This window comes from Cryptotermes secundus, unplaced genomic scaffold (genome assembly GCF_002891405.2).
Source record: "Cryptotermes secundus unplaced genomic scaffold, Csec_1.0 scaffold1366, whole genome shotgun sequence".
Taxonomy (NCBI): Eukaryota; Metazoa; Arthropoda; class Insecta; order Blattodea; family Kalotermitidae; genus Cryptotermes; species Cryptotermes secundus.
The window spans coordinates 270,162-285,810 of NW_019737415.1; the positions used below are offsets into that span (position 1 = coordinate 270,162).

The 15,649-nt window shown below is 37.3% G+C and overlaps 1 protein-coding gene across 3 annotated transcripts in view; it reads right to left on the reverse strand.

Annotated features, from left to right (window-relative positions):
• LOC111870419 overlaps window positions 1–15,211 on the reverse strand; it is a 67,948-nt gene extending 52,737 nt beyond the window's left edge. The window contains exons 1-4 of one of the 3 annotated variants that reach the window (XM_033753839.1): window positions 15,025–15,211; window positions 11,270–11,451; window positions 5,803–5,881; window positions 3,349–4,873 (exon numbers count right to left, since the gene is read on the reverse strand). In XM_033753839.1, the coding sequence (XP_033609730.1) occupies window positions 3,349–4,873; window positions 5,803–5,881; window positions 11,270–11,444 (1,779 nt within the window). In that variant the 5' untranslated portion in view covers window positions 11,445–11,451; window positions 15,025–15,211. Of the gene's footprint in view, window positions 1–3,348; window positions 4,874–5,802; window positions 5,882–11,269; window positions 11,452–14,639 lie in introns of all 3 variants that reach the window. The other 2 variants (XM_033753838.1, XM_033753837.1) reach the window with 2 other exon arrangements.
• Between the last annotated feature and the right edge of the window lie 438 nt (window positions 15,212–15,649).

The following is a 15,649-nucleotide window of genomic DNA, read 5'->3' on the forward strand; positions in this document are numbered from 1 at the left end:
GTCAGTAGCCCAAGCTTTTGCCAGTTTCAACAGAAATGTTTTGTATTTCAAAGTAGAATTTCTGTTCACTTTTTTTAAAACCATAAATGAATTGAAAATTGCACAGTTTATAAGCCACAGTGCAACTTTCTTCGTCCATTTTACTGTTTTCCTAGGTAGGGAATAATAGGCCAAGAACTGGTTGGCTCTATCAACTCCTTTCATGAACATATTATACTTGGAAATACAAAGAGGCTTCTTTACTTGCCCGTGTCGTCTTTGAACATCGACCATGCTCGAATTGTGAATAGTGGAAACCATATTCACAACGCGAGTATCCCTCCAGGACTGCAGAAGAATGTCCTCCTTCCTTCTGAGTGCGGTGTCGCCACATTTCAGGCGTTTACATTCCTCTTTCAGATCTGGAGGGAGGCCTCTGTTCACCCTAATTGTACCACATATACGTACTTTCCTTGACAGTAGGTATTTCTGTCCTGACACTTGCACTTTCAACGGAGCTCTCACTTTCACTTGACACATTTTGGACAGCCTTGTGGCCCCCGTCATTGTCACTGTCACTGTCACTGATAATGGCCTCGCTATCAGAAGACGAAGCAGTTGGCAAATCTGATAGCTCATCGGAGAACGTATCTAATATTTCCTGTCCTCCGAGAGATCGCAACTGCTTTCGTCTCTGAGCCATGTTGAACTGTAGCTGCGTGGTTGATACGTGCAAGCTTGGATTAGAACAAAGCCAATTTTGTTTAGGTTGTGACAGGAAATGACTCTGGTCGAGTTACTAGATAAGGCAGCAATCATTCCCGAGGTCATCTACGCAGTAGTTACGATTTAATGAAGCCACACAGCGATATATAGCATTTTGTAACATAACGTGACCGTAGAGGGCCATATGGCCCACCTGGTCCGCAATGCTTGGAAACGTAGAGTGCCATATGGCCCGTCCGGTCCGCAATGTGTTAAAGAAGAAAAATATCAGAGGTGTGTGTTATTAGCCACTATTCACTATACTAGAGGGAATTTTGAAGGGCATTTTTATTTTAAATTCATATATATTTAATTAATTTCTTGTAATTATTTTGATACTGAATCTTCTGAAAAATTCAGTGTTACATCACTCTTCATATTTATCATCCATAATGTACGGTGTCCCTTCTGCACTGTTGCATCCATGACCCACTGTTTTCTGCACTGCAGAAACGTTCCACATAATAATGAAAAATGTTACCTGAGGTATTGTGAGCAGAAATCACAATAACAACTTTCCTCTTTCAAGCTAGTTAAAAAGAATAAAGAAAGAGAGTACATAATGATCATATTTTACATAACTAACTGAACCTAACTCCATGATGAAGAGCCCTTCTTGAGAAACTAATAATTGCTCAGACATTCATGAAATTTCGAGCCTTTTATGGAATCCAAGTTTCATAACTGGATTCACAAGATCCTGGCACGTGTCTCTGACTCAGCCTAATGAAGGCAGTCCACAACCCCTCAAACTATTCCTTTAACATCCATTATCCTTTTACAATCAATACATAATTCCATCGTAGTCTTCTCCTTTAGAAGACTGGACATAAAATGTATCCGAATACTGCCTCCTGTCTGTGAAGACATGGTTATGAGTCTTTCCTTCAGAACTCCAAGTGTATTCATGAATGTATGTAATGATGTGGGAAGACTGTACTTTCAATAGAAATGTTGATGTTTACTAATCCAATCCAATTGTCATTAATAATTACATGTAAACTCTCATTCCAAACTGTCAATTCAAAACATCTTGCCTCCCTATTCTTTCAATAAAAACTCTGAAAAAAATTTCCATAAAGTGCTCAGAGAATTGACCAAACACATGTTATAAGTTCTCAAAAAAGATGTCACCTGAATCTTATCATCTGCTTGGGCATGCACAATCAATACACTACCATATCAACAACTTTTACTATTACATATGACTTCCATCACTAACAAATTCTGCTTATAATCTCTGCTTCATGGGTGCAAGGTCCAAGGTTACATCACGGTCTGGAAAATGGCTAACCAGACAGCTTTTCATGCTTTGTGTTGGACCCTCCAAACATATTCTGGTTCAGTACCTAACATTAGGCCATGATTATTTCCTTTCAGATCTTGATTACTTACTAATCATCCTATTGCTCAATGTTATATAATCTCAGCAACGGAAAATGTCATGGAATAAAGAAAGACTAAACTAATACAATACGAAAGTCATTCAAAAAGGTTAAAAAAAAATAAAATAAAAGGTAAAGCTATCCCTGTAAGAGACCATGAAGGCCCATAGAGTTGTGAGACATCAAGGTTCCCACATTTTCTCCAGACAATCAGCTAACTGTTGGCAATAAGGTTGTCAGTCTTATGCACCAGCCGCCATTTTCCCCCAGGATGATTCCTGGTACTCATTTCTGTTAGGGGCTGAGTCAACTCCAGGGCCATAGGGTGGCTGGAAGGACTAGGTCAATTGAAAAATTCGGTGACCTCATTGGGAATTGAACCCTTGACCTTCCAGCTTGTACCATAGTGCCTCAACCAACCAACTACACTACTGCATGCCTCATAAAAGTTGTTCAAATTCATAAATATGCATCAGATCTCTTACGGGCATTCTGAGAGGTGATGTGTGTTTGCAATTAGAAGCAAATATGTTAATATTGTATCATGTAGAGCTATGAGATGGGCAGATATACCAGGGCCGTTTCTGGGCAATGGTGCAGTAAACACATTCCCACAGCAACAGCCACAAATAAAGCAATAGAAGAGTTGTGTTTTCTATGTGGTCTGTGCCAAGATGTTATAAGCAAGGGACAAAGCTAGAGCTTCATCATTTCTGTACAGGAGTCTGTGAACAGAGGACTTGAGGCAGAGGTATAACCATTGCTGGAGGCATTACCAGGAAATGCCTAGTAACAGGCTGAGAACACCTGACTGTGTGCACTAGTGAACTGCAAAATCTGCAAATGGTTATTTGTAGTTATGACCTGTAAGTGGTCAATAAATCCAACCTCCATTCCAAAACCTAATACAAAGTCACTCTAGTATCTGACAATATATTCATACTGGGTGTTGAAATGACAGTTTAAACCTTCAGGCCAAATGGCCATGGCCAAACAAAACTGAAAACAACATATATGTTGACTGTGTGTCCTAAATTAACAGATATTAATACCCCCAGAACTTTTCTACGTTACGTGAACCTTCCATGGCAATAGGAAGAGATATGCTGTTAAGAAGAAAATTTTTTACATAATTACACAAAGTGTTGTCATAAGTTGGAACTGTGAGAACACTGATAATAAATGTGCTAATGTAAAAAAAAAGTGTTAATTTGAGTACCTGCTTTGCTTGGGAAGATATTTTCTTGAATGGGGTCTGAAACATTGTTTTCCTTTTATTCTTGCCACTTGAAGCAAAGGTACCACCAGTCACATCTTCAGTATTCATACTTGATACTACTGTCTCTGACCCTTTTAAGTTCACTTCAGAGTAAGTTATTTGTTGATTAGAACACAATTTAACTTTTGTTCTTCCTCTTTTCTGAAACACTCCTGGTACTTCCAGCTTTCCTTTCATGGACATGTAATACCTGCCTTTAACAAATGTGTTATGTTCCTTTTCTTTGATACAAATGGCTTTACTTGACGGGGCCTCTTTGTAATGTGAGTGATCTGAAGTCTTTGTAGTTAATTCTTCAGATGACACATGTGATTTTAGTTGGATAGTTTTATGTGATTTGTGATGAATCTTTCCTGAAGTTGTGGAAGAATTACTTTGAAATTCTGCTTCATGTAAAAGCCAATCTGCTAAAGCATTTATATCTTTGTTGCTTCTTTTCCAGTTCTCATCTTCAGGAATGGCCATTTCTATATTTCCAGTTCTTATATCCTCATTACAGTTCAAATTCTCTTGTGAGACACATGACCCCCGATCTTCATCTGTTACTGTGACTGCCACAAATGGCTGAATGCTGCTATAATTTTTCTGACTAGGGTATTTTTCACATAACTCATCACCTTTGTAGCAATCACCTTCCATAAAACTGCTACCATCCTGTAATGGCATAAAATAATTGGGATCTTGAGTAACTACTTTATTGAGTACTGCATCTTGACTACCTTTATTTTCTAGTTTATCAGATGCAGCTCCATCCAATATACTGTCGCCACCTGCATCAAACATATCACATGAAAGTAATAGTCGCTCTTCCTCATTCCTCAATGCTGTATCTCTGGCAGTGTGACAGCCTTGCAGAGGAGACTTCTGTACAATTGTATGCTGCGAAGGTAAATTTATAAAGGTTTTATGAGTAAGTTCATATGCTTGATTTAGTTTTTCTAACATGTCCTCAAATGAACCTGTTGTAGGCTTATCAGTTTGAAAAACATCTGAAATGATTTTTGTAGGCCTGTCATTCTCTTTCAGTGAGTATATTCTGCAAATTCTTGTATCCTCATTTGCGTGTTCTTGATCAACATTATTAGGAAATGCATTTTGGATGTAGTTTTTCTTTTGACATGAATTCTCTAGCTTGTTAAGTTCTGAAGATGATACAAATGTCTGCAACTTATTTCCATTAGATTTAATATCAGATGGATAAAAAAGGTTCTGTTGACCTCTGTGGTTTGTTGTAGAATGCAAATAATTTATTTCAAGTTTGGAATTAGATATGGGTATTGTCAGTGCTCCAGTTGCTCTATTAGGATGATGAGATGGTAGATGCAGAAGTGTGTTATTATCTGTCACCTTTTCCACATTCAATGCTGAGCTTATATCCATATTAGAGATAGGTAGTTTGCTATTTACTTGCAGACTCTGAGGTACAGTATTAGTTCTCCACTCTGTAGATGCTGGGTTAGTTGCCCTTGAAATCATCAAAGAAAGCTATCATTTTCAATGAGACTAAAGATGTTCACTATATGATATATGATATAAACTTCGTCCTAAGTGAAACAATTTATTGTAGGTCTTTCATCTTGCTTTCTTCTACACTACATGTTTCAGCTGCAAACGACCATCAACAGGTGTATACACTCACGTAGCTGTTACACTGCACTTAGTTTAAAATTTAAAAACACAGGTCTTCCCAATTGTTCCCTTCGTCGTTGCTAACAGAATCTACTTCGCTAATATTTGTCTGATTGTGATCTTCAGATTTTAAAAGTGCCAGTTCATGAAAGTCAAAATTGACGTGTGTAGGTAACAAAGATAATGTTCGAATCAGACAGATATCAGCAAAGTAGATTCTGTTAGCAACGACAAAGGGAACAACTGGGAAGATCTGTGTTTTTAAATTTTAAACTAAGTGCAGTGTAACAGCTACGTGAGTGTATACACCTGATGATGGCCATTTGCGGCCGAAACATGTAGTGTAGAAGAAAGCAAGACGAAAGACCTACAATAAATTGTTGCACTTAAGATGGAGTTTATATCATATATCGTATAGAGTGCAACAGGATGCTTAAATATAAGTGGATAATTATTCTTTGAAAATGCAAAGAGTATGTACAAAGAGGAAAAGCTTCAGGCATTCTTAAGCTTATCATCAATGTGGTAGGGACAGAATTTTTCTATTTGCCACCACATCCAAATCATTCATGTCTGTCTCTTATGCCCAGAGTATTGGACATGCCCTTGGGAGTGAAACAGTCAGAGTGTGAAGTTGTTCATTCACCTCTACCCACTGCAGTGCTCTAGAAAATACAGAGCTTTACCTCCAGTTTCATTAAATTCTTTGATGTTGTGGTGCTTAATCATACAGACAATTTGACATGTATTTACTTGTCACTATACCTCAATGTACACAGATCTGTGATAGGCTCTGACACAACTGGAATCCTGCATGCTGGAGTGGGTTCCTCAAAAGCACCACCTATTTCAAAACAGAGAAGTAAACATAACTGCTGATTATTTCATCAATGTATATTTCCATCACAATGCAACACAAGATTGTTACAGTCACTTTAATCTTTATTCATGTCATGTTTCGACCGTATATGGCCATCATCAGGTGTCCTTGTTATGTCAAACTGTTTGCTGCACTGCTTGTCTCAATTTCAAAATGAAAATTAAAAATGCAATTAAAATTCATATTAAAATATGTCACCCTACTAAATTTAGTAAAAATGGTTTCAATCTCCTTGTGTGATCTATTAGCATTATCTTCAGGAGGCGTGGGTGTCTTTCATGTAGTTTGTTGATGTTACTGTGTACGTCTATTACTTTTATTTATGTCTCTTTGGTTGTAGGTCCAGTACCCAATTGTGTAGTGCATTGTCATTTTCTGTTGTGTGCATGCAGCCAGAATCAACACAATACCAACAGTCAATACAAATGCAATAACTGCTGAGATTATTATGTTCCTTTGGGATGTGATGCCACATAGCGTGGCACCAATATTTTGGAGTAGCCTACAGCCTTCATCTCCAGGGAAAGGCATATATGTATTAAACTACATGGTGCCACATCCCAGAAGAATGTCATTGAGTAGTTAGAACCTCAAATCTCAAACACAACTGTTACTGAGTAAGCAACGTTAGGTGATATCCACCTGTTAATTTTACATAATACTGACAACTGGTAGGTCTGACTACAAAAGATCTGTGGTTCTCACAGTGGTCGGAGCAATGAATAGCTTTCTCAGAGAAATACTGTTTAGAATCTGAGATTCTCACAGCAGAGGCTAGGTCTGACCGTTAGACATAGTGATCAGTGTTTTCAGTTCAGGAGCCTCTGCATTCCTACCTTCTGTCTTCACAAATACAGATTACACTAAAACTAAAATTTTACTTGCTGATCTCTATTTGGGGTGGGAGGACTACGTCTTTTATTCTAAGTGAAGATAAAAGACTGAGGGTGTCTGAAAAGAGGGTGCTGAGGAGCCTAAGAGACAGGAGGAATGGGAAGCTGGAGCTTCATAATTGAATTCTTCACCAACTATCATTGGGGTGATCAAATCAAGGAGAATGAGATGAGCAATTTATGCATCAGGCATAGGGAATTACAAATTATATGCAAAATTCTAGTCAGAAAGCCTGAAGGGAAGAGGCCAGTTTGGAAACCTAGGCATTGATGGGAGGGTATTATTAAAATACACGTATATTTTAAAGAAATAGGGCGGGAGGATGATTGGATTCATCTGACTGAGGATAGGATTCAGTTGTGGGCTCTGGTGAGCATGGTAATGAATTTTCAGGTTCTAATGAAGGTGGAGAATTACTGAGCAGCTAAATAGCTATTGGCTTTTTAAAAAAGATTCTGCTTCACAAAATTAACACGTTGGTTGCTGATAGATGTTAATAAACACCTTCCATACACAGGCTGTCCACTGATCAAAACACAAGGGCATCATCCTGACAGGACATTTTCAAAGATTTATAGTCAACAGCTCACTTCCAAATTAACAATTTTAGAAATCGGGATTACTAGGTTCTTGGACTTCATCCATCATCTGGTATTCTAAAGAACACATTTGGAAACTGCACCTGTTTCCATCCTCATGTGAGGGCTGGGAGAGAACTACTCTGTTTGGTTTGTCTGAAAGAGCTAACATCAATTACCTCAATCCAGTGACTGAGGCTAGCTCTTTCTATTGGACCCAACAGAGTAGGTGTATCCCATCCCTCACCTGAGATGGAAACTGATTCAATTTGTAAAAAGTTATGTTCCTTAGAATACCGGACAATGGAAGAAGCACAAAAATTCAGTAATCCCAAGTGTCATACAACATCATGAGAACCCTTTAGAATCAATTTTTGAAATGTCAAAGTACAAAACAACTTGTTGCTCAGTGCCTATTTGAAACAGAGGTCCTATTTTTAAGTGTTTTGAGATGCATCTCATGATGCATATCAGATTACCATGTTATACTGAGGGTGTTCTTTTGCTAGTCATTTAAAAATATGTTCACACAAGGTTATATTTCACATAAACACATGCACCTGGTTTATACAAACACTGTTTATATGGGGGAACGCGGGAGCGTAGTTGGTTGAGGCACTATGCTACAAGCCAGAAGGTCACGGGTTCAAGACCCGATGAGGTCACAGGATTTTTTTCAATTGACCTAATCCTTCCAGCCGCACTATGGCCCTGGGGTCGACTCAGCCTCTAACAGAAATGAGTACCAGGAATTAATTAAATAATTTTCCTGGGGAGTAGAGTGCGGCCGGAACATAAGGCTAACAACCTTACTGCCATCTGTGAGCCGATTGTCTAGATAATGTGGGACCCACAACGTCTCACAACCCTATGGGCTTTCATGGCCTGTTAGAGGGATAGCTTTAGTTACTTTTACTTTTTTTTACAGTGTTTATGTGATATATCCCTAGCAGCTCATTTCATCTGCTGTAAATACTGCATGATGAACAAATTAAAATATTCTTGCTTAGGCTGACTTCATAAGTAAAACTAGTCTAGAGAATCGGAAATATTGAGTAGCCACAAAAATAGAACAGTACATGCAAAAATGTGCATTCTGTTTATCCATGATGCTTGTTTGCAAAGACCTGCCAAATACACAGCCAGACTGCTAACCATTCAAATGTGATGTCTGACATTTGTTGAACCAATGATTTTGGAAAGATATGCTGAATAACTTTATATTAATAGTGGCATACTTACTTACTTATTGATCTGAGTCCTTCTTGAGGAGAAGCCAAATCTGCAGCTACTCAAGAACTTCCCAGCATTTTATGGAACCTGAAGGTTCATTACCATATTCACAAGAGCCCTCCACTGGTCCCTATCCTCAGCCAGATCAATCCAATTCACACCATTCCATCTTATCTCCCTAAGATCCATTTTAATACTTTCCACCCACCTACTCTTTGGTCTTCTCAGTGGTCTCTTTCTTTCTGGCTTTCCCACCAATATCCTCTATGCATGACTTTTCCCATCCATTCATGCTACATGCTCTGCCAACCTCATCCGCTTTGACTTGATCATTCCAATTATACAACTTCTTTATTACAACCATCACAACACAACTAATATCAAGATCAGTGCCTAGTTTTGGCTCTGTTACATGTTTCGGCTATTAATAGCCATCATCAGGCAAATACATGGCTAACACATATACACCACTGAACCGCAGTACTAGTAAAATTGGATACAATATTACTAATTATATAAAATACTTGATGTAAAAATACAATAAATTAGATTATAAAACAAAAGTTATAGTATAAAACAAGAATAAAATTCTTTGATTGATGTTTTACATCATCGAGTCAGTCGTTGGTTTTTGTAATTTTGTTACGTTCCCAAGGACAAATTGGAATATTCTATATTGTGTGTATATATAAAACATGTATAGGAGGCTCATGATGTAGATGTAGTAATATTAATGTTAATCTGAAAATGATATGAAAGTAATAGTATTGAATATAATTCAAATAATTCTAATTATACTTGGAGAAGAGTACAAGTTATGAAGCTCCTCATTATGCAGTTTTCTCCGACCTCCTGTCACTTCACCCTTCTTCAGTCCAAATATCCTCCTCAACATCCTCTTGTCAAATGCCTTCAGTCTATGTTCCTCCCTTCATGTCAGAGACCAAGTTTCACACCAATACAGAACCACAGGAAATATTAGAGTTCTGTATATTTTAATTTTTATGTTTTTGGACAGCAGATGAAAAGACAAAATGTTCTGGACTGAATGGTAGCAAGCATTACCCGAGTTCAGTCTCTTCTTAATTTCCTCCTGAATCAGGTTTCGATCTGTTATCGTTGTTCCCAAATATCTGAACTGTGCCACATTGTCAAAACATCTGTTTTCTGTCTTTATGTCACGATTTTGCCCTGCATTTTGGTGACAAAAGAGCAACATATACTTGAATGAATGAATGTATATGAGGTGGGCCTTCTTGGCCCTTGCACCGTGACCACAGTGATCTACTGTGCCTCAACATATACTTAGTTCTCTCTGTGTTTACTTCTAGACCAACTTCATTACTTGCGTCAATTAAAGTTTGTGTTTTTTTCTTTATGGTATCTATATTATCACCCACCAGATTCACATCATCGGCACAGACAGACAGCTGATGTGTCCTGTTTAATTTCACTCCCACCTGGTTTTCCTGGACCTTCCTAATGGCATATTCTGAAGCAAAATTGAAAAGGAGTGGCGATAAAGCATCTCCTTTTCTTAAGACCATTCTGGATAGGAAATTTATCAGACAAATATTTACCTATATGGACTTTACTATAAGTTTCATTTAAACACATTTTCATCAGCTTAACTAGTCCCACGGATATCTCAAACTCTATCAGAATATTGTACAATACTTCCCTCCTAACTGAATCATAGGCTTTCTTGAAGTCTACGAATAGCTGATGTACTGTCTTAGTGTACTCCCATATTTTCTCCAATATCTGACGAATGCAAATTCTGATCTGTAGTTGATCTATTATGTCGAAACCCACACTGATGATCCCCAATAATTTCATCAATGTATGGACTTAACCTTGAGAGAAGAGTATTGGATAAAATTTTGTGTGAAGTTCATAGCAGTGATAACATCCTAATTTTTATTTCAACCCACTTCTGGTTAAAGTATACTTTTACATATCTACAGGAAATGTTTATTGTTTCTCTAGGTTATTCATTTTTTTATATTGTTGCAGATTCAGCCATTATAAGCTCAATCCCAGATGATATGATCCAATCATACTGTAGCATGTAGGAGCCACTGTTATGCAATGAGTGCAAGATGGGTGGATACACCAGAGCCATTTTCGGCCAAGAGCTTGGTAAACAAGTTCCTACAGCAACAGACACGAACACAAAAATAGAAGAGCCGTGTTCTCTATGTGGTCTGTGCCAAGATATTATAAGCAGGGAACAAGGCTAGGGCTTGGTTAGTTGCCAGTTCCATGAGTTCTGTAAGGGAGTCTGTGAAAAAAGAACTTAAGTGCATGAAGCTGTTGCCATGGAATGGCTGCTGAAGAAGGCTTAGCAAGTCCTGTGGTGATCTGTTAATTGTGGAGATTAGAAGTGGCACTGTATATGCTTCTAGATCTGAATCCTGTGTATAAGTGGTCAACAAACATATTCACCAATCCAAACCCTGTCTAAGTCACACATACTACATGAAAATATGGAAGGTATTTTTAGCATATTTTTAAAATTGGATAAAGCTTAAGAAAATTATTACAGTTTCTTTTCCTGTTACGAATCAATAGCCTCCTGCCCTGTGTCACAATCTACTTCTTAATATTTATAAATAACGAATATCATTAATGACACTTGAATTACCTTCTCTAGTACTAAGAATGTAGTGGGCTGGTGTGGTGGTCACATTGGTCAGGGAGCTGTAACTATCTTGCCATTTCTTTTGTAACACTTGTAGCACTTGCTCTCCGATGAAAGACAGTCCACTCACATTTGAAGGATGAGGAGTGGCTTGTACAGGAGTCCATATGCGGCTCATATCAAGGCTGGAATGCAAAGCCAGATGCATAAGAAGTAAATATAACTCCCACATTAAACAGTTACAAAACACTTTCTTATATCATCTATATATCATATATATCCAATTATATCTATTTAATATCCCACACTTCACATAACAAACATGTTAGTCTGGAGGTAGTAATCTTGACTTGTATCTGGGAGGCAACTTCAAAGCTGTGGTTTCTAATTATATCTATATATATCTATATATATATATCATATATATCCAATTATATCTATTTAATATCCCACACTTCACATAACAAACATGTTAGTCTGGAGGTAGTAATCTTGACTTGTATCTGGGAGGCAACTTCAAAGCTGTGGTTTCCAATTATATCTATTTATATCTATATATATATATCATATATATCCAATTATATCTATTTAATATCCCACACTTCACATAACAAACATGTTAGTCTGGAGGTAGTAATCTTGACTTGTATCTGGGAGGCAACTTCAAAGCTGTGGTTTCCAATTATATCTATTTATATCTATATATATATATCATATATATCCAATTATATCTATTTAATATCCCACACTTCACATAACAAACATGTTAGTCTGGAGGTAGTAATCTTGACTTGTATCTGGGAGGCAACTTCAAAGCTGTGGTTTCCAATTATATCTATTTATATCTATATATATATATCATATATATCCAATTATATCTATTTAATATCCCACACTTCACATAACAAACATGTTAGTCTGGAGGTAGTAATCTTGACTTGTATCTGGGAGGCAACTTCAAAGCTGTGGTTTCCAATTATATCTATTTATATCTATATATATATATCATATATATCCAATTATATCTATTTAATATCCCACACTTCACATAACAAACATGTTAGTCTGGAGGTAGTAATCTTGACTTGTATCTGGGAGGCAACTTCAAAGCTGTGGTTTCCAATTATATCTATTTATATCTATATATATATATCATATATATCCAATTATATCTATTTAATATCCCACACTTCACATAACAAACATGTTAGTCTGGAGGTAGTAATCTTGACTTGTATCTGGGAGGCAACTTCAAAGCTGTGGTTTCCAATTATATCTATTTAATACCCCACACTTCACATAACAAACAGGTTAGTCTGGAGGTAATGCTCTTGACTTGTATCTGGGAGGCAAAGACACTGCTACCCTCATGAATGTCTTCTGTGGTTTTTCTCAGTCCCTCTAGTCAAATTCCAGGATACTACCTCAATTAAGCCATAAATTTCCTTCCAGATCCTTTAAAATTCATCAGCACCTGTCATCCTACCATCTGCTATATAGTTTTGATACTGAAACAGCAAATAACAAAGAAAACAAATAGTTCTGGGAAGAACTAATCACCTACTTTTCTTTTATGTGACAGAAAATGACGCATCCAACAATTATTCTATTGTTGCATGTTTATATGTTGCTGCAGTAATGTTTTTACCAAGCTGTTGGCTGACAAAGATAGGAGGATACGGACAGACTGATAGGAGAGATTTATGAAGTATGCTGCTGAGATGGGCTCTGGTGCCATGATATACATACAAAGTTCCAAGCATTTTTGGGAATGTGGTTAGACAAAAAATTAAGGTGGTCCACCTACTCAAACACTAGCAAGTAAGTTATGTAAAATATGTTTTGGCTTACGAATAGTCAAAAAAATATCAGGATTAGAGACAGTTCTCGCTTTATACTATGCGTATTTTCAATCCCTGCTATCATATGGATTGATATTCTGGGGCAATTCAGCGAATGCAAAATTGATCTTTAAGATACAATACAGTGCTATTAGAGCTATAATGCAAATACAAAAAACCACCAGCTGCAAACAATATTTTCAATTGTTACATATATTACCTCTACCATGTTTGTATATATATATGAAATATTAGTTTACATGAAATCCAACTTGAATGTTTTCATTACTAATTCAGCAGTACACTCACACAATACAAGAAAGAAAGACAACTTATTCATAGTTCCATGTAGGATGAGTACGTGTAAAAACAACTTCAATAATATTGAACTTCGTCTTTTAAACCACTTGCCACAATATATAAAAGATATACCAGCACTATATAAATTTAAAAAGACTTTGAAAACATTTCTACTTGAACATTGTTTTTATAGTATAGATGAGTTTTTCTTGTTTGGGGATAAACCCTAGTTAACATCAATATGACCAGATAATTCAAGAATAAGTGACTTGTTGAGCTTATACCAGCATGCTATGAATGTATACTGCGCAGTTCTCTTCTGCTTAAAGGAATCAAGACACCATGTTGGATATGTGATAGAAAGGACATCATGTGATGGAGGGACGTCTACGTAGGCCGCTTAGAGAGAGATCGAGAATACCAGGCCATCAAGAAGGGCACAAATCTGCAGTGAACATTACACTAGCTATCCATATCATTATTCTAAGGCCACGCCATAGCTTAAGCGATTAGTCGCTGGCTTCCCACCACTGCAATCTGGGCAAGTGGGATTTGTGATGGACAAAGTGGCGCTGGGGCAGGTTTCCTCCGAGTACTTCGGTTTCCCCTGCCAATCTTCATTCCATCAAATTCTCCACAAATAAGAATATCTAACTAATTCTAAATTGTAATCAACTGTAAACAATTGTAACTATTGTAATTTTAATCTTACTCATATATTAAATTGTTAATATTCAGAATTAACTTGACTTGTCCTATATCATGTACAGTGATCTACAGTGACGAAATAAATCAATCAATCATTCAAAGTTAATGGGGGGGGGGTCACAGACAGCATGGTGATCTCATAAGTCTACTTTTATTCTTTCAAAATATGGAAAGTAGTAGGCTAAAACTTATGACACTGCTTAGACTACAATCTTTTCTGCCAGACAAGATGAAAGTATCATGATTCCAACTTAATTTACTTTCCACTTTTTTTTTTTTGATAGGATGTCCAATAGGAATAAACATGGCACTGCAAACATGTCTAAGAGGAATCAATACGCAAATCCACTAATAACCAGACCAAAACTACTCACTGACAATAATTTACGTTATCGAGTATCTGTCATCTCACTGAACATCCTTATGCAAAATCCTATACAAAACTTTACATGAATTATTTTCTTAAGACTTATTTCGTCTCATCTTTTCAAGATTTCGAAGTATGAAATATTGCTTAAGCTTACCTCAGTCTCATGTCACTCTTTTCTTAATGTAGTTAATACTTTTTTTTGAAATTCACAAATGTTAAAAAAGGATCCGATTTATATATTCTATTCCCTGTAACCTTTAACCGGTACAATACTTTCCACGACCAAACACAACGCCTTAATACGTGATATATTTTAAAACATAAATTATGATAACTATGAAAACAAAATTAAGGATAAAAATACGTAACACGCATACTGCACGCTGACAGGTGGACGCTTCGTATCTGTTCCTACCGTTCCTACGTCTCCACAAGAAATTGTAATTCGCTATTTTGCTTGTCTAAATGCTATCGCACTTAGCACTACTGACCTCTACTAACAGCATTATCACGGTGTCTTAAACACGAAAGTACTCAACCGTATTTTGTCCTTGGCAGACGTTCGCAGACAACAGCAATTCAGGTTCAGCTTATTAGTAACTTCTTTAACGGTGTGTGATTTGAGGTTCTCATAGTCCTCATCGTCCTCATAGTGGTACACGTGGAGACGTCATGTAACGCCGTGTAGACCGGTGACCGGAATTTACGGCATTACAACGCACGAGATAGTGCTCATAAAATTGTGGTCGGTGACGCGCGCGCAAAAAAAAAACAAAAAACAAAAAAAAAAACCCAGGTATTCCTATAACAGGACGTGAAGGCCCATAGGGTTGTGGGACATCAAGACCATCAAGACGTCTACATTTTCTTTAGACAGTCGGCTCATACAGATGGCGGAAGGGTTGTCAGCCTTACGCGTCGGCTTCCCTTTAACCCCCAGGAAGATTCAATTATGTTATTTAATTAATTTCTTTGCTGTTTGTAGCAGCTGGGTTAGTGCAGTTGGTATAGCAACCGGCTAAGGGCTGGACGGCCGAGGGGTCAGAGTTCTAGTCCTGGTAGGTACAAGAATTTTCTCTCCACGTCGTCCAGACCGGCTCTGGGGCATATCTAGGCTCCAATCCAATGGGTGAGGCTCTTTCCCTGGTGGTAAAGCGGTCGGGG